General features: G+C 49.5%; 1 protein-coding gene across 5 annotated transcripts in view; it reads right to left on the bottom strand.

Annotated features, from left to right (window-relative positions):
- TANC1 (tetratricopeptide repeat, ankyrin repeat and coiled-coil containing 1) overlaps positions 1-26041 on the bottom strand; it is a 261224-nt gene that overhangs the window by 9379 nt on the left and 225804 nt on the right. For all 5 annotated transcript variants that reach the window (XM_066346733.1, XM_066346736.1, XM_066346734.1 and 2 more), the window contains 5 exons: positions 25055-25240; positions 21934-22012; positions 4884-5017; positions 3212-3335; positions 2715-2890 (listed from right to left, as the gene is read on the bottom strand). In XM_066346733.1, coding sequence (XP_066202830.1) covers positions 2715-2890; positions 3212-3335; positions 4884-5017; positions 21934-22012; positions 25055-25240 — 699 coding nt within the window. The remainder of the gene's footprint in view (positions 1-2714; positions 2891-3211; positions 3336-4883; positions 5018-21933; positions 22013-25054; positions 25241-26041) is intronic.

The raw sequence follows: 26041 nt of genomic DNA, 5'->3' as shown, positions 1-26041 counted from the left end.
AACTGTAACTCACTTCAAGGCTTAGGAACGAGACCTGAATATTGGGACTGTAACTATGGCAAGTTGGAGACCCTGGTACAATAACTGATTGGACGAGATAAAATAGTTCTCACTTGGACTAAGCAGAGAACAACAGGGGAAACCACTCTGGCCACTCAAATTGCTCCCTTACTGAATAAGAAGACTGCAGCCAGTTTAGATTTTCATGTGGATCAAACAGAGCCTACCAGTCTGCCTGCTGCTCACAACACTCGAGCAGCGATTTTCAACTTCTTTCATCTCGTGGCACACACGGACTAATAAAATTCTGCGGTACACCAATCTGACAAAAAGAATTTGCCAATCTGACAAAAAGAAAAGATACAATTTTGATTCATAATTAGGATGGCTATTGTTGTGTTGGCTATTGTCATTTTTTATTTGACAATCTAAGGGAAAAGATGTCCGTGCCCTGACTAAATTGTCCAGTGTTGCGTGTTTTAAAAATTCTTGTGGCACACCAGTGGGCCATGGTACACCAATATGAAAATCACTGCGTTAGGGGGAAAATATCCAAAATATATAAAGAACACCTTCAACTCAACAATAAAATCCCAAATAAGCCAATTTGAAAATGGGCAAAGCATCTCAATAGATGTTTTGCCAAAGATGATATACAAATGGTCAATAAGCATATGAAAAGATGTTCAACATCACTAATCATTAGGGAAATGCAAATCAACACCACAATGAGATATTGCCTCATATCATTAACATGGCTATTATTAAAAATGAAAATAGCCCTGGCCGGTTGGCTCAGTGGTAGAGCATCGGCCTGGTGTGCAGGAGTCCCAGGTTCGATTCCCGGCCAGGGCACACAGGAGAAGCGCCCATCTGCTTTTCCACCCCTCCTCCTCTCCTTCCTCTCTGTCTCTCTCTTCTCCTCCTGCAGCCAAGGCTCCACTGGAGCAAAGTTGGCCTAGGCGCTGAGGATGGCTCCATGGCCTCTGCCTCAGGTGCTAGAATGGCTCTGGTCGCAACAGAGCAATGCCCCAGATGGGCAGAGCATCGCCCCCTGGTGGGCATGCCGGGTGGATCCCGGTCGGGCGCATGTGGGAGTCTGTCTGACTGCCTCCCCGTTTCCAACTTCAGGAAAAAAAAAATAGATAAAAATAATAAGTGTTGGTGAGGACATGGAGAAATAGGAACCCTGTGCTGTTTGTGGGAATGAACAATGGTACAGCCACTCTGGAAACAATATGGAGGTTCTTCAAAAAAATTTAAAACAGAATTACCGCTTGATCCAGCAATCCCACTAATGGGTCCACATCCAAAATAATATGGGTAGAGCTCAAGGAATTTGCAGGATCCCAAAGAGACACTTGTATACCCATGTTCATAAGAGCACTATTCACAACAGTCAAGAGGTGGAGGAAACCTAAGTGTCTGTGGATGGATGGGTGGGTGGGTGGGTGGATGGATGGATGGATAAGGAACATTTAGTAATTATATACAATGGACTATTTAGTCAGCCTTAAAAAGGAAGGAAACTGACACATGCTACAATATGGATAAGCCTTGAAGACATATGCTCAGTAAAATACGTCAGAAACAAAAAGACAACTACTGAATAATGCCACTTCTGTGAGGTGCCTAGAGCAGTCAGATTCAGAGATTCAGAAAGTGGGATGGATGGTGGCTCCCAGGGGCTGCGGGAGGGAGGAAGGAGGAAGGGCTGTCTTAAAGAGTTTGTTTTACAAGATGAGAAAGTCAGTTGCACAACAGTGTGAGTATGCTTACTCACTGAACTATTCACAGAGAAATGGTTCAGATGGCACATTTTATATTGTGTTATTTATCATAATTAAATAAAAAGTATTAGAATACTGAGCCCCTTCACTTTTCCCTAATGTTGACAAGCTACAGGACTTGGTAAAGTAACATAAACTGAAAAATAAAATTGTAGATATGTGAGTTTCAGTTAAATAGCTAGCTGTTTTGGAAATTGATATTAAGTACAGTCTGCAGTTTAGGAAATGGAGACCATTTAACTCTAATACCACTGCCTTTTAAAAGTATCAAGGCCCAGATGTGCAGGTCGATGATGGCTTTTGCTCCAAGGTCCACAGCTTCTAGCAACATAATACCTGTCTCTCTAGGTAATCCTAACATTAGATATATTAAATATTCAGAATTGATAACTCTAACAGGGATGAATGTTCCTCTAGGGCCTGCTGGGTACCTGAGATGTGAATCCTGACAGAGACCTGGTTTCTACCCCAAAAGATATTTTGCACTTCTTAGTCTATTAAGGTTTAATCCCCTGTACCTCAATTAGACGTAGGCATTGGTCAGAGATAAAGATAGTGCCCAAAGCATTCTTGACACTGCCATATCACTCTAAAAACAATCCAGCTAATTGTTTGTTTACCAATTTCTCACAGATATAGTAGTGATTTTTAAATGATTTATATGAATTACTTTAAGAAAATTAAACTACATATGCATGTATGTATAAGTATTCATGTATGTTCTGTTGTGCGTACAGCTTGTAATCACGTATTTTTAAGCTTTTAAGAGTCCATTAAAGTCGTACTACAGTTCTGAAATAGATTGCATGTCACAGAATTAAAAATAAAAATACCCTACAACACACACATACACACTGACCACACTCTGTGGCACTGGCCCTGCACACACGTAGGTGGGCAAGTGTGACCGCCCGCGGTACCTACGGTGTCTGCGTCGCCGTAGAAAGCCGCCAGGTCCAGGGGGGTGCGGCCGTTCTTGTCCATCTGGTCTATCTCCGCTCCTTCTTCCACCAGAAACTGGACCACTGCCCTGTGACCTTTCAGACAAGCCCAGCTTAATGCTGACAAGCCTTCTTTGTCCAGAGAGGAAAGGGCAGCACCTGAAAGAAAAGCCCAGTCATTGGACATGAATGCCACAAGGCAAGCCCAGGGGCAGCAGAGCAGCTCCCGTCTGCAGACAGGGCCTGAGCGTGTGGCAAGCAGGTGCTGGGAGAGCCCAGGCTCCCAGGCGCCCTGGCCATCACTGTGCGAGCTCCGGAATGGGAGCTTGGGCTTCAGCCCCTCCCCTCACCTGTGTGTCAGTTAGAAAATCCCCGTAACAGAAAGACTTAAAATTTGAAACAGAAAGTACTGAACGAGTCTGCCAAAGCTCTTCTTTGTCCATCCTAAAGACACCTAGGCCGGGCAGACCGTGCCGCTACCTTTTGAGAGGAGGAATTCCACGGTGCTCAAGTGCCCTTCGCAGGCAGCCACCATGAGGGGGGTCCGGCCCTGCTTGTCACTTAGGTTCACGTCACAGCCGCGTTCCAACAGCAACCTCACGATCTGAAATAAACACTCCGAATGACAATCTTCCTGCTATGTTTTATATCGTTTCTCTATACCCAGGCAGGATTTTCCACCTTTAAAAGTAGTTAAAGGATGCTCCTCTTTTAAAAACCATTCTAAATTGTGTAATCCGTGTGACCTATAACAATTTTCTGTTCTATTCCTTTGAACAAAATCTTCTTGCCGATGTATACTTTTTGCAGATATATACAGGCCCAGCCCAGGTTGACACAGGAATTTGGGTGCCAACCACAATCGGGTAATAACCAGTCAGCCACAGGGACACATGGGATCACTAGGATAACTAGACAGAACTAAGAGGGGGCAAGTAAGAGTCGTGGCTCCTCACGCCGGAGCTGGAGCGACGTTCCTGTAGGCAAGCGCACCGGGCAAGGGAAGGGAGGCGCCAGAAGACAATCACCAACACACCTCAAGGAACCCGCTTTTCTAAGACTCAGAGCATGGTGGTGGCTGGATGTTCACCGTGGGCAATTTTTAGCAGAGCCTCCTGGAGAAGATGCTCAGCTCAGGCCCAAGCCTTCAAACAGTGCAGGTGATGAGGTTAGGGAGCAAAACCGGAAACCAGAGAGGAGTCTCACAGCACTTCCCCAGTGGGAAGGGCTTTGTACAGGGATTGTCCAGTCTCTCCCTGTATGGTGGTCATCACGTCGCCACCAAGGAGGGGGCACATTCCCATGCTTTCTTGTTCTTGTCACACCAACAAATGCTTCCCCCAATTCCCCGTGCCTCAGGAAACAGTCCAGGACAGAGGACTGGCCAGGGCACCATGCAGAAGCTGCAGGAGAACAGGGAAGAGTAGTGCACACCGAGCTCCGGGAAGTAAAGGGAGAAAAGCCGAAACTATGGTGAGGAGCAGTCACAGCTCCTACCAACAGAGCCGGCAGGAATCAGGGGAAACGCAATGCCAGGATGTAAACTTGGGTCTAGAAAATACTTCCTGTAATTTATTTGTTGCTTATGTGTAACCTGGTGCCAGGCGGGTGTAAACAGGTACATGGCCGCTGTTCACAAAATGAAGGAACAAATGACTAACCCACTGCTCTCAAGGACCCCATGTTCTCTTGAATTAAAGACAACGTGCCAGTAAAAGAGATCAACCCGAGTCATACTGGACCAAAGGGACATTTTGTCCTCTTCCAGAGAGCACAAGAGAACCGTTCTTCTTCCAAGTGTGTTGACCAAATGGGTCACACATCACACCAGGAACAGATATGTCACAGCAAGTCTTTTGTTATCGTAATGGGGACCACCCATTCTACGTCCCCTCCCCAGGTAACCGGATGCTGCTGTGGGTCACTGACCTGGTTACCAGCCTCGCTCCCGGTTACCAGCCTCCATGACTGACTGACTAGCCTAGGAAGCTGCGTACGGCCCCCGGGCAGAGGGGCAATGGTGAACCCTGTCCCCACCCACCGTTTCCGAGGCCCTCGGGGGCAACCCTGTCCCCACCCACCGTTTCCGAGGCCCTCGGGGGCAACCCTGTCCCCACCCACCGTTTCCGAGGCCCTCGGGCGCCCCGCGTACCTGCCAGTGCCCTTGGCGCGCTGCACAGAACAGAGGCGGGACCCCTCTCCGGTTGGTCCGGGACACGGCGGCTCCGCGCTCCAGCAGCCGCTCGCACACCTCCAGCTTCCCGCGTCCCGCAGCAGCAGTCAGGGCTGAGGGAGAGTCACCGGGCAGGACAGCTTGTCAGGAGGTGGCAGCTAGCGGTGGCCACAAAGTCTCTGAAACTCTTGCCATTGAGAGGAAGAGGTCTACATTATCAATGCTCCCTGTCCCCCCCAAATCTGAGTAAGCTCTGTGACCAACAGAACAGCAGGAGTGACGTGGCGTCAGCGGCCGGGCCCAGTCCTGAGAAATGGGCAACTTTTGCTTCCTTGGAACACTCACTCTGGGAACCCAGATTCCAGGCTGTGAGGATGCCCCAGCTGCCCTGTGAACGGGACCCACGGGGAGAAGACCAAGGCCCGTGTATGCTGGACAGCCCCAGGTGAGCTCTCAGCAGGCCGCCAGGAACGACTGCCAACCCCGTGTGCGTGCCACCCTGGAAAGGGACCCAGACGGTCTCCGTACCACCCGTGGCGGTTGAGCAAGGATGAGCCACCATCTCTGCCGAGCCCACCTACTGCGGAGTTGGGAGTCACCAAGTTTTTGCTTCATTGTTTATTTTTTACAGCACGAAATAACCAGAATATAGTATAACACAAATACAGAAGTCAGTATTATTCTCCAGTCTGGACTCTTCTCCTAAAGTCATTAAACTGCATTCAACAAGGACTAATAATTACTGAGGCAGTAAAAAGGATATCTTATTATTCCTGCCTTTATGCAGTTTAGAACCTCTGTAACAAGTCAAGATTTGAGATTAAGAATGTCAAGAAAGGGAAGTGGGATGACAGAGGCCTGGAGAGCTCAGGCGGAGAGCCTAGTGTGGTCCTGGGGGTGTGACTGCCAGCTGGGGTCAGCCAAGGGGAAGAATGGCGTGAATGGGAGAAGAACACACGGCAAAGGTTCACCCACTGCCCTCCCATCAGTGACGGTGCCTCCCCACCCCAAGTCATTAAAAAGACGGGTTCAGTTGGGAGGAGGCTTCTGCTGTGTCAGGAGAATCACTGCCTCGAGGAAAGGCAGGTGGATTCCGGAGACCATCCCAGGCCCGAGGACAAGCTTCCGGGGAAAAGGGGACTGGAGGGTGAAGGGTGGAGACACCACAGGAGGAGACATCTCTGATGCAGAGGGGGAAGGAGAGGACGAGTGAGATGCTGTGTGACTGTTCCTGCTGCCCGTCTGAGACAGCTTTTGTTTTTAGAACAGCCTCATGCTTTCAAATTCCAGCTTTCAGAATAGACCAGGTGTTCCTACCAATCCATAAGACATATCGGTACGAAAATGAGGAAAACACAGGAACAGCATACTTTGCAAGGGTGAAACCTGAATGCCAATGAACTTATTCTGGAAAGGGCCCAACCTTATCAGTAATCCAAGCACTTCAGAAATGGGCGCAGAACAATGGGAACGCTCATATGCCACTGGGTGAGTGAGGACTGGGTGTGCTGCTGACACTACTGAGGAAAGCTGCAGACGCACATACACTACCACCCAACAGCCCTGCGCCCTGCACACATGTGCCTGGTGGTGGGTGCCCTTGGAGTGTACCAAGAGACACATGCAACAGTGCTCACACCAGCCCCAAACCGGAGGCAACGCAGATGGCCACGACTGTCTCGATAAATTGTGGTATGGTCAAACAATGGAATATCACATAGCAGTGACAATAAACGCTATGCAGCTAAATGCAACACAATGGGTCCATTTCCCAAACTAAATATTGATTCCAAGAAACAAAACACAACAGTGCAAACACAGGGTGACTTTGTTCAGTTTCTGTAGCGCAGAGCGGGGCCCGGCTGAAGCAAGTCTGGAAGAGGCCCAGATGTGGGCCTGGCTCCGTGGGAGCCCCAGGTCTGTGTCCTGCTCCCGACACCTAAGACCATAGCAGCCAAGTCCTCAGGAACGGACCTTTCACTATGCACAGCAGGCCCGCCATGCTCCTCAGACTCCCCGCAGAACACAGACTTCCATTCGCCAGCATCCCGCCAGCCCGGCCAAGGCTGCACCCCCGGGAGCCACACACACAAAGGAGCACACGGAGAGCAGCTCCTCCAAGGGACAGAGACGTCTCTGCGGACCTTCCTGAGGGACACAGTGCACCGAGCTGGTGACTTTACCCTCTCATGTTACAGAAAGGCCCCCGCACTTGCCCAACAGACCACTTGAGCTCTGCTTCCATCCCAGGGCCTCCGCACTGAGGAGGTGAGGAAGGCGGCGGGCTGGGGAGGACGGGAGCACGCCAGGCGGGCTGGGGAGGACGGGAGCACGCCAGGCGGGCTGGGGAGGACGGGAGCACGCCAGGCGGGCTGGGGAGGACGGGAGCACGCCAGGCGGGCTGGGGAGGACGCCAGGCCGTTTCTACATTGGGTGCCCTACGGACACAAAGGTCAGGCTGAGGAAGATGGGGCGGGGGAGTGAAGCTCTGTGTTCAGGAGGGCGCATCGGTTCGGACTTTGCCTCTAGCCCTCAATTCCTGAGGCAGGAAATGTGTGACAAGAGCAGCTTGTCATCAGCAACCTTAACAATGCTTTCATCTGCCTATTCTAGAAATTTCTTATGACTACAAAGAGTCGCTTTCAACAACAGTTGCCATCTGTAATTGCTGATTCTCTATAGATAGTACAACTGGAATAAAACACAGACACAAGTGTAAGCCACTGCCGATCTGGGCCTGGTGCACTGCTCTCTGTGCACGGACAGGCTCGCTGCCGCTGGTCCTGCATCTAAACATGTAAATGAAGGATAAACAAATGCCATTAACAGAACGGAATTTATATCAGTTTTACATACTGGTGCATGGGGGGTTTCCACGTCCAAATGTTTGAAACCCAGTGGCCAAAGTGATCCTGTCTGCAGTGTGAGAGTTGACACGAGGGTCCTGGCCCCGCTGCCCTGAGCGCACGGCACAGTTCCCCCTCTCCACGATGCTGCTGTTGATGATTCTCCATCACTGAGGCTCTACCACACATTCCTGGATGGATCTGAACGAGACCCCTGTAAGTGGCCCATGGGGTGGAGATCGGGCAGTAGCCACACTAGCTGGCCTGCTGCTGTGGTGCCTCCCCCGTTAGGGGAGGCCTCCTGTCCCCTCTCCTCCAGCTGTGGCTGAGTGTGACTAGTGACAGACGAGTGACCAAACACACTCAACTACAGGCAGGGACATGACCAGCATATTATCTGTAGGGCACTGGGGAAGGAATAAACCCAGGGCTTCCATTTGATGAGGTCTGAGGCAGCTGATGCACCGTAACATTTCAATCTCCTTTATTTGGTAAACAACTTCCGTCCGCATTATAAATGGGTCCTTTAAATCAGAGTATCTGCTGCAGCTGCTACTGAGTTTCTGCAACAGCAGCACATCAGAAGTGACAGCTTGGTGCTAAAAATAGGGCTCGGTGCTTTCAGGAGGCGCCAGAAGAGCCAGAGTTAGAGCAGCTGACGAGTGAGCGAGAGTGAGCGCCACCCCGGGCCTGGTGCGGGCTGGGCTCCGCTAGCCCCTTCCTCAGGCCTGACTGACTGGGCGAGTGGTGATGAACTTCCCTTTGAAGTGACAGAGCTCAGAGTCTTGGAGCTTTCTCGGGCCTGGCAAGGATCACATTCTGCACACAAGTTCGTATGAGGCTCTCGTTTGTAAATGATGCCGATAATCCATGGGACCAGTGTGTCCCTTTTTCTACCCAGACTGAGTATTTTGGGCCGCATCCCTCAGGACCCCTGAGGCTAGGCCATGCCTCAAGTGTCAGCAGCCGCAGGATTTAAGGACACCATATTCGGAAATAAGGGAGACCGAAGACTAGTCAACTACGTGCTTAAACAAACAAATCAGGGCAAAACTTTGCTCAGGAATTCCAACTATTCTGCTCAAAGACTGACCTCTGGGCTGAGCAGCAGACTCTAATGAGGGTCCACGCCCTCAGCCTGGTCTGAGGACAGGAGCGGGGACCAAGACCGGAGGACAGTGCACTGGCCATGGGGCAAGGCCTTGTCCCCCGGCCAATGAAATTCAGAGAAGCAGGAGAAAATAAAAATGAACACATGGCACTTTTTAAGACTCAAATTGGATACAATTTCTTTTACTTGCAAAATCCTTAACAAGATGGCACTACTGTAATTAAATTTCTATGAAAGCATATATCTTTTTTCTGACGACCCTGAGTAATTTTACCTCAGCAATACTAGCCTCCTACTTTAGAGAAGGAGATTTGTCACGGTAGGAAGTCACTTTAAGAAAACCCCACTAATATGCAACAACAGAAGGTTACTGAAAACATCAGTGAGGTAGGTTTCTTTGCAAAGTGGATCGTTTGCAGGAATCTTTTAAGTATTAGAGTTCCCTGGGCAAAGATGCGATTTACAAAAATTGAACTGTCAACTTGCCAGGAACACAGGCATTCTATAAACAGAGCTGTTTGTAACATTTCATGGCAGATCTGTCATTCAAATGCACAGAGGGACGTAATACTGTCTCCTCTACATTCTTCTGTCCCCAATTTGGAGACTCTGAGAGAAGGGTGCCCCCAGATTCCAGATAGCAACCTTTTCATTCATTATGCACTGATGACTCAAACCACCGCCACGGCCGGAGCTGAGCGTGAGCCGAGGCGCACGCAGGGGCAGAAGAGCGCTTCCTGCTGGCTCAGTGGCTGGGGACGGGCGTGGCAGAGTGGTTCAGCTCTGCTGGCATACTCGTTTCTATCTGTGCAATTTATTAACTAATATACTGTCTTTTCCAATCACATAAAAAAATGGGAAATGAAAACAAAATGAAAGTGCCAATATCAGAAGTGAGCGGCAGGGTTCCCATAAACATCACCTAGTTGCAACCAGGACGGCAACCATTAGATGTGACAAGGCAGTGACGTTTGACCCTCAGCTGACAGCTCTCTGGACACATCCCACCCACTGTAACGGAGAACAAAAGTAAAGAGTGCCCTTGACATGCTGAAAATCCTCACCTATTTTATCTAAGAGGTAAAATGTCACTGGGGAGTTTATGATTAAAAGCTGGTTTTGGAATAGCAGCCTCTCCCCCTCCACTTTCTAACCACTGCCCTTCGAAGTTGTCAGAGCAGATTGCCCGTGGCCTGTGTTGGTTTTCCTAACATTTGGGTCTGGGCTGGGTTGTCATGCATCGGGAACCTGAATGAATGTAGGTCCCCAGCTTCCACCATTCAACCCCCCCCCCACACACACACCTCCTAGGAACGGGCTGAAACTTACACAAAGCCACCGCAGAGCTTCTACCATTCAACCCCCCCCCCCCCACACACACACCTCCTAGGAACGGGCTGAAACTTACACAAAGCCACCGCAGTCTCACTTCTGTGAGGCATTTCCTCCTTCACTGAGGGGGCGGAGGGCTTCTGTTAGAAGAAATAACTTCCCCACAGCTATAAATTCCTTGTCTGCACAAAGACTGGGACTGAAACACAACGAAGACTGTTTGACTGAAAAGTGTCATGAGCCTGACCTGTGGTGGCACAGTGGATAAAGCGCCAACCTGGAACACCTGAGGTCGCCGGTTCAAAACCCTGCACTTGCCTGGTCAAGGCACATATGGGAGTTGATGTGTCCTGCTCCTCCCCCTTCTCTCTCTCTCTCTCTCTCTCTCTCATCTCTCTCCAAAATGAATAAATAAATAATTTTTAAAAAGTGTCATGAGGCCCTGGCTGGTTGGCTCAGCGGCAGAGCGTCGGCCCAGCGTGCAGGAGTCCCGGGTTCAATTCCCGACCAGGGCACACAGGAGAGGCGCCCATCTGCTTCTCCACCCCTCCCCCTCTCCTTCCTCTCTGTCTCTCTCTTCCCCTCCCACAGCCGAGGCACCACTGGAGCAAAGATGGCCTGGGCGCTGGGGATGGCTCCTTGGCCTCTGCCCCAGGCACTGGAGTGGCTCTGGTTGCAGCAGAGCGACGCCCCGGAGGGGCAGAGCATCGCCCCCTGGTGGGCAGAGCGTCGCCCCCTGGTGGGCGTGCCGGGTGGATCCCGGTCGGGCGCATGCGGAAGTCTGTCTGTCTCTCCCCATTTCCAGCTTCAGAGAAATACAAAAAAAAAAAAGTGTCATGACATTGGGAGATGTTGGGCAGATAAAATATATTATGCTCACTTTGTTAAAGATGGCGCTGCCCGTGAGGAAACCTTTCGCCCATGTGATAATATTAATTGCCCCTCTTGCTTGGGATGGGCGTGATTATATTAATGTGTGTTGGGGGCAGGCTGTGGGCAGGCAGGATCCTTGTAGCCTGGGGCTTGGTTTTGGGACTAAGCCTTTCGCACCCTTTTTGATGTGGGGTGGTGCACTCTCATGAGGAATCCCATTATGCCTCAGATAAGTGACTTTGTATCAGACTTCCTTGTTTGTATATTGGATTAAAGGTTTGGGTTTCTATACTATAAAGTGGGGCAGACCTGGAGCTTGCTCTCTCTCGGTTACTGAGATTAGCATTAGAGGAGAGAGCAGAGTAAGGCCACATGGAGGAGAGGAGAGGCAGCCAAGATGGCGGAGTGCTGAAGGAGAAGCCAGTTTGTGCAGAGTTTGTGTAGAGAGAAGGAGATGGGGAACAGAGGTGAATAAGACTGGTGAGGGTAGAAACCTTTGATTCTAGGAAACTCGGATAAGTTAGTAGCTTTGTGAGCACTGAATGAGTGGTTTTGGAGCCCAGTGTGTGTTTTTACTTGCCCGCCAGGTGCAAGCTAGGATTAAAGCTGATGGCCCACCAGTTCTTGGCTCCATTGTTTCATTACCGTCTGTCCGAATCTAATGCGAACCTGCACTGGCCAGGCGGCTGTGATGGTGGCCGGGGCTACTGGCTTTACAGGAGAAAAGCTCCAAGCACCCCCTGTACCCCGGCCTCAGTGAGCCCATGCTGGGAGGGGCAGAGCCACTCCGCAATCTTATGCACAGGAAGCCAGCACTGCCCACACGCTCTTTGCATCTCACAAGCTGCTGTTTGGAACACCTTCCTCATTGTTCTGACCCTTCCTGACTGTGTTCTCCATTTGCACAAGTCTCCCAGGAGGGCCTGCAGGGCAGGCCAGAAGGCAGGGTTGGGGTCAAGGAGAGGGCAGCTATGTTACCAAGCAACAGAAGCAGCAACCAAGCAGCACATAAAAACAATGCAGTCTCTGCCGCCCCATCAGCCCACTTCCCACTGAGCCCAGGAAAGGTGAAAACAAGGCAGGGAGCTAATCTCCGGAACCAGGACCCTCCTGACACGTTACAAGTTCTATTGTAAAAGCACACTGTCAGTCTCCGTGTTTACATTAAATGTTAAATGAGCCTCAAATTGCCAAGGAATTTTTAAAAGAAATAAAGTATGCAATTGCCACTAAATAAGACTTCATGTGTGACCAAATTTCTTTCTATTCTTCATTATCTGCAAAGTAATTGCAAAGAAACTAAGATTTTATCACTTAAACAATTTAGTACTACATTAAGACCAAATGCATAGAGTAAATTAATGACATATTACAATAATAATATTAACAAATCAACTTATCACAAGCCGGGCAGCATATTACATCTTTTGAACACTTAAAACTTCCAAGCTCTGGGCAAAACACTATGAATTCTGATTTAACCTTAGTGAGAATATTCTGAATTAGATGATTATGTCCATTTTATCGAGGTAAAAGAAATAAGTCACAAGAGTCACATCATTTGCCCCAAATCAGTAGTCCGCACACCATGGCTCACGAGACACATGCGACTCTTTGGCCCCTTGAGTGTGGCTCTTCCACAAAATACTACATGCGGGCGCTACCTCGATAAGGAATGTACCTACCTATATAGTTTAAGTTTAAAAAATTTGGCTCTCAAAAGAAATTTGAATCATTGTACTGTTGATATTTGACTCTGTTGACTAATGAGTTTGCTGACCACTGCCCCAAATCATGAAGCCAATCAGGAATTAAATGCAAGCAGCTGACTAAACTTGGAGCCATGCTATCAAAATATTTAGAAGATCCTGCCTGATCAGGCAGTGGCACAGTGGATATACAGTGTCGGACTGGGAGGTGGAAGGCCCAGGTTGGAAACCCAGAGGTCGCAACAAAGAACTGATACTTCTCATCTCTCCCTTCCTGTCTGTCCATCCCTCTCTGACTCTGTCTCTGTAAAAAAAAAAAAAAAAAAGGGAAGACCCTGACATATTTTAATAAAATACTAGGACACTGTGAAGTGCTTCCTGTATGACACACTGCATGGAATTATTAATACACAACCAACTTCAATGAGGCAAGTACCACTCATCCGGGTTTACAGGTGACGAAAATAATGCCCAGAGATGTTGAACAACTTACCTAAGGTCACACAGCTCATGGGAGGCAGGCATAGAATGAGAGGTCAGGCCTGGCTAGAGTCTGAGTTCTTAACTCCCACTCTGCTGCCTCGAGGAAGTCTCCTTTAAAAGTTCCAACTGATCAAAAGGACTACAAATGTTTAGAACAAGAGTTCAGGAAATCACTTTTCTTCTCCGAAGAGCTATTAAGCATTCTCCCACGGACGATAAGAATAATCTACAATGACTATGTTCCCTCAGCTCTGGACACATGGCTTCCTAAGGCCAAAACAGTAGTTCAGTCTGGTGAGCGTTCAGACACGAGGGTGGGAACGCCCGTGCTGTTCCTCGTGTCCGATCCTGACTGCACTTTCCCCTGATCTCACATGTATCATTTCAAATGAGCCTCTTCAAATCCTTTGAGGAATAATGTGTGCTATAAATAACATAAATTCAATTTAAAAACAATTTCCTAAAATGTGGATGACATAAATCACATGTCATAACAGACTTTGTTCTAAAAATCTATCAGAAGATCACAGCTTTGAACAGCTGTCGCTGCTAAAGTGTGCTGAGAGCGCTCGCACTTGTGATAGATCCCCTTGCACACCAGCTTATTTAAAGCATGTGCAATGTGCTGTTCTCCCTTCTCCCTGAAATGGCTGAGCACGTGTGCTGAGGGGGGCAGTTGTGTGAAGGTCATCATGCAGGGCGTCAGAGCAAAAAGGGGGTGTTTTCACATAACCATTTTATACAAGGTCACATACGGTCTCAAAAAAGAAAAATCAAGAAACAATCCAAATGCCATTTCAATAAAAGTTTGAAAGAATCAATTATGGTTTTTCTATGGGAGTGTCCATGAAGCACCTGTAATCCCAGGAGTGACGACTGAAAGATTAGCAACAACGTTTGTAGGTAAGAGGCTCTAAGCTACCAAAGTGTAGATGAGTACAAGTTTTCAGGTTGAAAGAAGACATTTGAAAAAGAATATGAAGGAACCACGACTCTGTGCACAGCAACAACAACATGACAAAGGTATGAACAGGGTTCTCGTTAGGGGTCAAGCTACCCGTCATTTGCACCTGAGACACAGTCTCTGGGTTTTCAAAATGCCCCACTCCTTACCCCTCTCCCTCCCTGTCGGGCAGGGACACACAGGTCAGCTGATGTCCACTGTCCTCTCAGCAGACAGAGTGGTCTCCAGAACACACCCATGTCAGGGCCAAACCCCAAGGGTTGCTAGAGCAAGAAGGGGACAGTGTGGACAAACCCAGGGCCCTCAGTTCTCACCCCCTAACCCTCTCTACTGTCCGGGTGACCCCCTCACCCGTCACCCTCTTCCCAGAGCCTGAGTTACCCCGCCCCCAGCGCCCCACGTTATCCCACTTTGCCTTCCCTCCTACAGGGCTCTGGGTCACCCGGCCCCCACCACACCCCTCCCCTCTCAGGGTCCTGAGCTCTCTCTCTCCCATAATCTCCCAGGTTCTGTTACCCTAACATTTCCCTCCCTTTCCAGAACCCTGGGTTACCCCTCTCCCTACTGTCTGGGATCTGGGACTGCCCCCCACCCCACAGAGGATTATCCCCCTCTTATCCCTCTAGGGTCCTAGGTTATCCCTCTTTTGTGCTTTTACACTAAGGCCAATCAAGAACTTCTTCCTCTGTTTGACTGACGGAGACCTGGATTCCACCAGCGTTACTGCACTTTCTCACACCCGAGCAGAGGAGGAAATGCCTATTTGCCAATAAGAGTGTCAGTGAGATGCTCAGGACCTCAGAAAATTGAGTATCAACTCACTTAGCTCTTCCCCACAAGATACATTTAGCAAATTCCTTAACATAAATTCTCCACGTGCCCCAGCAGCAATGCACAAATGCTATTCCTTCCCGTCTTCCCCGACATTCTGCCCGGGACGTACTACACATATGAATGCCAAGTTCAACCCAGTAAGTTTTAAATTTACTTTAAATTCTTACCAAACAACTGCCCTCCTCTCTCTCTAAAAAAAGTACAGTAATAAACAAAAGAGTCTATTTTCTAACCCAACCATAAAGATGTCCTGTTTTCTGGGGTACATGTACTGTGATCTGGGGTAGCCTTGGGTGTGATGAGCTCAGTCATCCATGGCCTGGGCCCACATACCATTCAGAACTGAAGGATGCCTCCCCTTCACAGAGCCGGGCAGAGACATAGAGTGGGAAATTAAAACAGTTCCATGGAGCCTGGCCAGGCGGTGGCACAGTGGATAGAGAGTCAGACTGGGATGCGGAAGACCCAGGTTTGAGACCCCGAGGTTGCCAGTTTGAGCACGGGCTCATCTGGTCAAAAAGCTCGCCAGCTTGGACCCAAGGTCGCTGGCTCGAGCAAGGGGTTATTCAGTCCGCTGAAGGCCCACGGTCAAGGCACATATGAGAAAGCAATCAATGAACAACTAAGGTGTCACAATGTGCAATGAAAAACTAATGATTGATGCTTCTCATCTCTCCGTTCCTGACTGTCTGTCCCTGTCTATCCCTCACTCTGACTCTCTCTCTGTCTCTGTAAAAAAAATTAAAAAAAAACCCAACAAAACAAAACAAAAAAACAGTTCCATGGAGACAAGAGTGAAACTTTTAAAACATCGATGATGAAATACAACTATATTTCATGGCCTACTAAGGAAACTGTGGACCCTTTCCCCTTAACACTGGCCTGGGAAGGCCCCTGCCCCAGCTGCTAGGCCTCAGACTCAAGTTCCAGGGGTAGCCAGGCCAGGTTCAGAATTCTGTCCAGAATTACAGTACACTGAACTGAACTGCTTCAACGTGTTATGAAAACAGAGGGCTACGCAGCTAAATAACCTACTCAATTTAAAGTGGTCAAAATTCAGCCCTTTGTAGAAGCAGAGGCAAATTTAAAAAAACATAGTATTTACAATGACTAGACTTCTTTGGAAAGGATTTGCCAACTAAAGTATTTTACCAACTAAAATAGCACGGATAACATAAAGGAACACTACAGCCGGTGCCAGTTTGCTCATTGAATAGAGCGTTGGCCTGGCGTATGGATGTTCTGGGTTCGATTCCCAGTGAGGGCACACAATAAGCAACCATCTGCTTCTTTCCCCTCCCTCTCCCCCTTCTCTGCCTCTTCTCCTCCCGCAGCCAGTGGCTTGTTTAGTTTGAGCGTGTCAGCCTCAAGCACTAAAAATAGCTTCATTGATTCAAGTATTGTTCTCAGATGGGGTTACCAGGTGAAAACTAGTTGGGGCACATGCAGGAGTCGGTCTGTCTCCCCTCCTCTCACATACATACATACATATATACATACATACATACATACAACATACATAAATAAAAGGGAACACTTTACATGGAGTATTTCAGCCAGATGCCCAACCTTTTCTGCTGGCACATCTCCTTGCAGAAATTAGGGAAGGGCAGCCCTTGGGAGCTGTCGGTTGATGGCCAAGGTGGCAATCTATCCCTGTGTGGAACCCAGGACTCTAGGCCTGTTGCAGACCTGTGATAAGCAGTAAGAAGGACTTCAAAGGGACACAGGTGAGGACACAGCACACCCTGGGGTGTGCAGTCGGGCTGGTGGTGCAGGCAGGGAGATGTGATGGACACAGAGATGGGTGAGGCCGCCCCAAGCCATTTAGTCCTGTCAGCCATGCTCACACCACGGTGAGTTGCTAACACTTGTGTTCCCAAAGATACAATCCAGCACCCACCCCCACTCACAGCACAGGTGTGACACATCAGAGACTAGAATAAGAGTTTCTAAGCCAGCATGGACTCCAGCAGGGCATGACCTGTGCTAAAACAGACACAAAGAAACCAGGAGTCCATAAAGTGGGTTTCTATAAACGCACTTGTCCACTCAGTCAACACCTGTGTGACACGCACCAGACTAGGCCGGTGGCTAGCAGGTCGGACAGCACAGATGGAGGGCATCTCCATCCGCACAGAAAATTCTACTGCACAGCCCCAGATTAGACAGAGTCTAGACACACACAGTGAGCACAAGAGACATGAACATTTCTGCCCTCCTGAACCAACGATCAAATTTATAAGTAGCAAGTGCTACAAAAAGAACTGCAAAGCGACCTAAAGGAGTTGAGGCGGGGAAGGCTTTGCTTACAAGCAGGCACTATCTGCGCATAACGGCAAATGCTGGAACAGAAGGGCCTCTACCCTGCAAACAGCTAGAAGTTCCAGCCAGACACAGGCAGCAGGCTCAGCTGGGAGAGCGGCCTGGAGCTTGGAACAGTTCCGCTGACAATTCATAGCAGCATGAGGTCACCAGGTAGGCATCCAGCCTCTCGGACCACTTCAGGCTGGGCTGATCCCCATCAGACACTGACAGAGAAACAGCAACTCTTAGGTCGGTCGCGGTGGCAGCCAGCACGTACTTGTCACGGCTGTGGAATGCCTGAGACAGAGGTCGTACAGGCAGCTGATGGGCGCCTGTCGTGTTCCAGGCTGCCCAGGAACCACGAGACCGAGACTGTCTGACCACGGCTGTGAGTGTCACGGAGGAAGGGCCTGGGCGGGCTGCAGGCAGAGCTGCCGGGTGGGGGGCCTGCCCAGGAACCACGAGACCGAGACTGTCTGACCACGGCTGTGAGTGTCACGGAGGAAGGGCCTGGGCGGGCTGCAGGCAGAGCTGCCGGGTGGGGGGCCTGCCCAGGAACCACGAGACCGAGACTGTCTGACCACGGCTGTGAGTGTCACGGAGGAAGGGCCTGGGCAGGGCCGCCGGGTGGGGGGGCCTGCCTGCAAGCCCAGTCCCCAGCAGAGCAGCTCCAAGCTTCCCCCTGTGGGTCCCACTGCTCTGCACCCGAGTGGGCGCCATACTGCTCCACCCGAGTGAGCACGAGGACAGAGCTAAAGGGCTGCCAGACGACAGAACTCGTCTTGAAGGGCTGGACTCTCAACACCGAACAGACATAAACAGCAAACGGCCCCCGATGCTGGTGACAAGGGAATCTTACACAAGTAAGCTCTGCTCTCTGAAACAGAAGAGATAGTCTAAGCTTTCTAAAAGCTGTAGATTTACTGCCATAAATCCTAAAAGAAACATTATTACCATTTTAGATGGATGTTTTTAAAATCTATTATACACTTTCTTGTCTCTACAAACCCAAGACAGGAACCATCCCCTTCTGTGATGACATCTGATGACTCCAGATGACTCCAGTCATCAGCAGGGAGACGCACAGGGTATTAAAGGTGCACGATGGTCTCTACTCCCAGCGTCCCCACCTGGACTGACAAGGGACCTCGGAAAGGTCTGCCATTCCCTGTGTCCCTGTGCTGCTCCTGTCAGCTGCCATCACCTCTTACGACGACCTGCTCACTCCAATCAGCACCAGGCATTAAAACCACACTTTGGCAACACGCTGCGCCTGCACGCGTCTCGCCTGGCAGGAGGGTGGAGAAGGACTCCATGCCCAGGTCTGCACCCCTCTTCTTCCGGAATGTGGCTGTCAGAGAAGAGGTGGGTGGGCAGGTAGCTATGCTCCCAACAGGGCGGCGGACTGAGCAGAAAACAGCAGGCCCTTCAAGGCAGGGGAACCGAACACAGACCCAGGAGAGCCTGCTGGTAGCCCCACCAGCCAGTATTTTAAAGCTGTTCACAACGAAGCTATCCCGGCAGACTCTTATAAACTCATACAAGGCTTCAAAGACAAATAATGAAGCACATTACTCATACAGAACCAGTTGTTATATCATCTTCCCACACTCTAGAGACAGAAGCAGACTCAGGATCCTACCCTCGAGCTGTGGCTGGAGGCAGACAAGCCCCATTCTAGAGTGTCTGAGACACAGCACACTGACCACACCTAGAAATGAGGACCAAACAAAACCGGGAAGCAAAACAGCCGCTTCACTTCCAGGGTCCCCAGGACGAGAGGCTGTGCACACAGCAGCGCAGCCCACGCAGCAGTGGAGCCCACGCCGCCGGGAGCCGCCAGGGCGCCCTCAGTGAGAACAAGGACTGAGCTCACCCACCCACTCAGGCTCTCATCAGCTCGGCCTCTTGTTCCAGGAGGTAGTCGGGGTCAGGTAATGTGGACTCTCCAAGTCTGAATCCCAAACTCAGGCCTCATGATCTGGGCATGCCCCGAATTTGCAGGTGTTCTCTCGTTTAAAACTTCCTCTGCAAAACTTCAAAGTACAGTCTTCTTTGACTACCATGGACCTGGAAATGATGAGTATTTGGGGTAGCAGACAATGGTGGTCGTTTCTGAAGGAACACGGGAGAGAGGTACCAGATAGGAAATACAGAGAAGACAAGACTGACTACTGACTGGCAGCCCACAGACAGTTCCCCCTGGGGGGCTCTCTACACCTAAGAAACAGTGCTTAAATCTTTCCTGGTGTCAACGAAAAAAGTCCCTCAAACTCTTGGCTGCTGAAGTCGACTCTGATGCCCACAGAGGAGGGGTGGGCACAACTTCTCAGGCTGCAAAGCGGTCTGCAGGTTATGCTTTGGGCTGAGGGAAGTCAGTGGTTTCTCTTGTCTCTTTAGCTATCCTAGCAGACTCTTAAGGGGGAGGGGGAACCCTTAAATTCAGGACGGCTCGTCCAGAGACACGACAGACTGCTCACACAGAGCCCTCAGCTGCAGCCCTTCTTTGGGCTGTTCTTCCAGAAAGAAAAGTCACCTTCAGTGTTAAAGGGCGGTGATTCCCCTTTGAGCTCAGTGTGTGCTGTTAAGTACTACTAGCCCTAACCCTATCACCATATGGGCACCTCTCATTAAGTGTCACCACAGGCTGGGCACTTCAAACAGCATTCAGAGTGGCTCTCCATTTGTCCTGAAGTCATGAATCACCTGATACCACCTATTAGGAGAACACAGTCCTAGGCTCCCCTAGACCTAATGAGTCATGATGTCCAGGCACAGGTGTTCCAGGGGTTCTTATCCTTAGGTACATTTGGACTAGAGTCCTTGTCTTTACTACAATCCTAGAAAGTAGACACTGTTGACCTCATCTGACAAGGAGACAAAGTAACTTGCCCAAAGTTGCTGCACTAGGCAATGAAGAGGCAGGGATGTGGACCCTCTGGCTAAGCACAGAGGAGTCACACTGCTGCCCACGACATACTACGGAAGTGGATGGAAACTTCTCTTTCACCTAATTATAGAGAAGCCTATACTATTTAAGGGGGTGGGAGAAAAGACTCCATAAAGAATTAAGGGCAGGAGAAAGTACCCAACTTTATAAGAAAAAAAAAAAAAAAGAATTAAGGGCAGTATTAAAATCTATACATTTAGCCCCAGGCATAAATAATCCAATCCTGTCTGGGGTCCTGTGCTCTCCCTGGAACCAGGGGCCAGGCCACCACCTCCTGAGGCATCACAACTAGTGCTGAAAGCCACACGTGGTGGCAGCCCTCATGGGCGGACAGGAGGGCAGGCCTGCACTCCACTCCCACCCCCCACACTCGCTGAGGCTTTTCTTAAGTATGAGTCAACTGATAAACTCTACATAGTACCATCTGGCTTGTTAGGAAATAATTCAGACACATTGGGAAATAAACTTGCACCACAGAAATGCAAGTCATGTACACTAGAGAGACATACACACACACACACACACACGGCGCATGGCCTGGAAATACACATTCAACACTCTTGGCTACCTCTATGAAACAACTTAACGTAAGCTTAAAGTCTTACATTTCTAAAGTTCAGTTCACTGGAAAATTTCAAAGCAGCATTCTTCATATGAATCTGACAGGTAACTAACCAACTCAGGTGTTCATTAAGATACACTCGCGGGGCCCTGGCCGGTTGGCTCAGCGGTCGAGCGTCGGCCTAGCGTGCGGAGGACCCGGGTTCGATTCCCGGCCAGGGCACATAGGAGAAGCACCCATTTGCTTCTCCACCCCTCCGCCGCGCTTTCCTCTCTGTCTCTCTCTTCCCCTCCCGCAGCCAAGGCTCCACTGGAGCAAAGATGGCCCGGGCACTGGGGATGGCTCTGTGGCCTCTGCCCCAGGCGCTAGAGTGGCTCTGGTCGCAACATGGCGACGCCCAGGATGGGCAGAGCATCGCCCCCTGGTGGGCAGAGCGTGGCCCCATGGTGGGCGTGCCGGGTGGATCCCGGTCGGGCGCATGCGGGAGTCTGTCTGACTGTCTCTCCCTGTTTCCAGCTTCAGAAAAACGCAAAAAAAAAAAAAAAAAAAAAAAAGATACACTCGCGGGGGTGGGGGGTATGTGTTCCCATTCTACAGCTGAACACACACACCCACAGCACTAGAAATGTACCTGGTAGCTTGTAGCCAATATTTTAAGCAGACCCCCAAAGCCCAAGTCCTGTTCTCAACCCACAGGACAGGCCACAGCCTTTCTTGCTGAGCACCTTTGACTCATCGGAACCCGGGGCTGGAAGTTCCTGCCCTGCTCACAGGAGACTAGGCGGGTGAGGATAAGGGAATACCCTATTTAGGTCTTTCTGGCTGACATACATCAGACTAACAGGAGCTGCTGCTCTAATTCAAAATGACTGAAATTTTATACGCTTCTAGAAAAGTTTTACTACTCATTTGGGAAGTCTTAAAAGCTCTAAGCTTTGAATGCCTCATGATAAAACAACAGGACTATATGCATCCCAAGTCATTCTTAAGAAAATTAGGCCAAACTGAAGGCTAAAACACCAGGCTGGCCAGACTCTCCGCCGTGGAGCCGTCATTACCTGTTTCTCCCCACAGCGTGTCGGTGCCGTTGACGTCTATTTCATGTTCCTCTTCCAGTCCCAGCAAGCACTGGACCACCTGTCAAAAGTGGCAAGGTGATTTAATGAGTTCGCATAGCCATATGTGCTTATTATACCCTATGTATCAAAGGAGAGAGTGTGTTGTTTTTTAACCATGATTATTTCATGTTGTACAAGGAGAGAAAATATAATGAAAATTGTTTTCAAGCATAATTTGCAAGCTATTCACACTTTTACTTTGAGAAGAATAAAAAAAAATCCCAGTGAATTTCAGCAACATTATTCAGGATTACCAGGTCCTCAGAATTTTAATGAATTCCAACATGACCCAAATATGCCAGCCTAATCAACAAAGGACACAGGTGATCACTCAAAGCGCAGTTTCTGCATAAACCGCCGGAAGATGGTGAGTCCACTTCACAAGGAAAGAAAACAGGGTTCTGTATATCCTTTCAATAAAATAAAATAAATAGTATTGCTTATACTGACAGCATTATTATTCTTTTCCACACAGGCTTCGCCTCCATTGAAAAGCCGGCTGGGTCACAGGTATGGAGGCAGAACACTGGCTTGAGGGACCATGGAAAGTCCCTGAGCCCTGAACCCCAGCCAGTGTCCACCCTGGGCCACAGCAGCAGCAAGAGGGGACAGCAAAGCAATCTTCCTGCCTCCCACTCTGGCCCCCCAATACATCCACATCTTCATGTTACCTTATATGGCAAGAGGGAATGTGCACGTGTGATTACAGTTTTTTTGTTTTTTGTGTGTGTGACAGAGACAGAGAGAGGGACAGATAGGGAAAGACAGAAAGGGAGAGGGATGAGAAGCATCAATTCTTCGTTGCAGCTCCTTAGTTGTTCATTGATTGCTTTCTCATATGTGCCTTGACTGGGGGGCTACAGCAGACCGAGTGGCCCCTTGCTCAAGCCAGTGACCTAGGGCTCAAGCTGGTGAGCCTCGCTCAAACCAGATGGGCCCACGCTCAAGCTGGCGACCTCGGGGTCTCCTCTGCATCCCTGTCCGATGCTCTATCCACTATACCACCACCTGGTCAGGCATGATTATGGATCTTGAAATTAGACAATTATCCTGAATTATCCAGGTGCATATCTCAGATACACCTGACACAATCACAGCTGTCCTCATAACAGGTGGCTCCTGGAAACTAGATAAAAGCTGGAAACTACTCTATTCTAGAGTCTCCATGTTGCAGGAATCCAAGGAGACAGAAACGCCCAGACAGCTTGATGAAGGAAGTAGGATTTATTTAGGCCGTGAAGCTGCGTGACCCCAAAAGAGGCAACGAAACACGTGCTGCCCGAAGTTAGATTTCTTACATCTTATATACCTTTACAGCTTTAGCTTTCAGGTGACAAATGCCGGATTTCTCGGACTTCTTTGTCTGCAGGCCTACGTGACTTTCGTGTCTTAGGGAGGAGAAGGGGGGAGGAGGCCGGAGGCCTGCCCTTGATAATCCCATCACTCATTCTTCTTGCTGGAGCTGCAAGTTCATTTCAAGGAACATAACAAGCCAGGTCTACAGCTGTGTTTTGTTATTTTTTAAACTTTTCTGTCTGCCCTTGTTCTCTCAGTCAAGAACACTGAGGTCACAGGCTGGAGTGTAAGAGCCCAGACATTGCAGGCCCCTCTCTCTGCATTCTTCTGGTTTTTCTCCTTCACAGAAGAAACACTGGCTTCCTGACCCCTAATTTTAGCCTTCTGTCTTCCAGGTCTATCAGCGAATAGGTGTGTGCTATGTTAAGCCCTTCAAGTCTCTGGTCACCGTGGCAACAGCATGAGGAAGCCAATATGCCCTCTGAAGTTTTGGTGAATGAACCCTGCCCTTTCCCATAAAACAGTTACTGGCCAGGCCGAAGCAGCCTTTTCACAGCACTCCTCCCAGCCAGCTTTAAAACAAGTTGCATTTATCATAAACCCATTATATACTGCTCACAAAAATGAGGAGATATTTCAAAATGAATATGAAGCAATAAAATATCCCCTAATGTTTGTGAGCAGGATATATAACATTTAACACATTTCTATGAAATATGTTTTTAAATGAAATGAGTGTTTTTTTTCCAGAACTAAATAAAGCATATGTTAATGGACACTTTCCTATTTTTGTAAATTCTCATGTCTCTCTGAAGAGAGCTGTAGTCTCTTATATAGTTCCTGCATTCAACTTGTTGCAACACACTGTGTTGAAGTATTGTTTCTGTGTACAGTACTTTTAATGTGTGTGTTTGTGTGCACATGGGTATGTATGTCTGCTATTGTGTTTTAAATGCTAAAAGCTTTAAATGCCAAGTTAGCCAGCCCGCCAGCATTGCACCCACATTTACTTTAAATCGCTGTGCGGAAGACTCTTACCAAATTCTGGCAACTCGGACGCTTGAGGAGACTGCAGAGTAAGAAATGCATGGAAGGGAGCAGGCAAAGTATCATTAAACTCACAGACACCTGGTCAGAAGATGACAATTAAACCTTCACACCAAGCAGTGCCAACATCTACCAGAAATAAGTGCTTCATGGGACCACTGTGTGACGTTTTCCTCCGGCGCAGGAACCGAGAACGACAAGCATTCTTTCAGGCTGCGAGGGCACTGAGGTTCTATTTTTAAAATCCTTCAAATACACCTCAAGAATAATTTCAGAATTAGGATTCCATGTGATTATTTTCAAAAGATCACAGGACAAAAGAATGAACCAAAGTGGGGAGGGGGAGTACGGCGGCAGAGGAGCAGGTGAAAGTGGAAGGGAGAGGGAGAGAGACACAGACAAGGAAGAACAGAACTCGGACATTACGAATACGATGAAGAGCTCCATGTGGGAGAGGCCCACCCCCCGCCCGAGAGCACGCATGTGCACAGGACACTGTGGGGCTCTGGGCTGTCAGTCACGGGAAGGGTGTGATGCCATCCCCTTTGACCATGATTATACATGGTTAAACCAACTGCTGTTTCTTTAAATCCTCATCTTCTTTCATTTCTTCCATGCATCACAGGCTAGCCACTCTTAAGAAGGTGACTGGCACAAGTACCCACCCCACTGGACTACAGCTTCCAGTTTCCCAAAAGGAACCTGGCAGCCCACTCACCGTGCTGTGGCCCATGCTGGCGGCTGCCGTCAGTGCCTGCTGCAGGGCTTGGCTCTTCTTCAGTGCGCCTGGCTGGGGGGGGCCGGCCGACCACTCACAGGTGAGCAGGTACTGGAGAATGTCGCCGTGGCCCCTCAGTGCACTGTGGACCAGCGCACACTGGCCTTTCTTATCCAAATGGTCCAACTAGAGGCAGGAAAGGTCAGAACTTAGATCACCCTTTCTCTGAGGACCCGGGTGCAACACAAATGCTGTGTGAAGTCCCTCCCACTGCAGTGTACGGGGTGCACATTCCAATGTGCCTTTCTGGGGAACACCGAGTCTCTCTGGGAACTGTACTTCGCCATAATGAACGCGCTGCTCCGGGTTTCGGGCTCCCTGTGTAGAACTAGCTATCACAGGACTCCCTCCTCACTCCCCTTGGCTTTCCAGCAAACAACTGGGAGCTCCAGGTTTTCTGGGGAGCTTGGGTGAGGACACAGACCAAAACTCAGCCAAAGCGCTGCGCTTGCCAACTTCAGTCCTTTGGGTGGAATGTTCTAAGTGTGCTGTGAAAAGCTACGATCTGGGGGAGCACAGGAGAGCCAGCAAAAGGGAGGACCCTGGAAAACACGGCTCGGAACAAGGAAGACTCTGAACGATGTCTGGTCGGGGAAGGAGGCCAAGTGCAGCAGGCAACCTGGGACATGTAAGCATAGCAAGCGTGGCTACAAAGCTGGGAAGGCCAGCTGGCCACAGAGTATCCTAGTGCTGCACCCCTCCTAAAGGTCCAAAGGCAGCAGACAACGCGCCGTTCCCTGTCTCACCGTCTAACCTCAGAAATCCTGGGCCGGAAGAAGGGCACAGGGTCCAGGCTCTCTATGCTTGCAAATTCTGGGGACTCTCTGCACCCCCACCCAGAGGCTTTGCCAGAGCCACCTCCATGGCCCTTGTCCTCCTCCTACAGATCTTTCAGGTGGGACGGGAGGGGCCTGGCAGGCTCCAAAT

This window comes from Saccopteryx leptura, chromosome 7, assembly GCF_036850995.1.
Source record: "Saccopteryx leptura isolate mSacLep1 chromosome 7, mSacLep1_pri_phased_curated, whole genome shotgun sequence".
In the NCBI taxonomy this organism is placed as follows: domain Eukaryota; kingdom Metazoa; phylum Chordata; class Mammalia; order Chiroptera; family Emballonuridae; genus Saccopteryx; species Saccopteryx leptura.
This window is presented reverse-complemented; position numbering and strand designations above follow the sequence as displayed.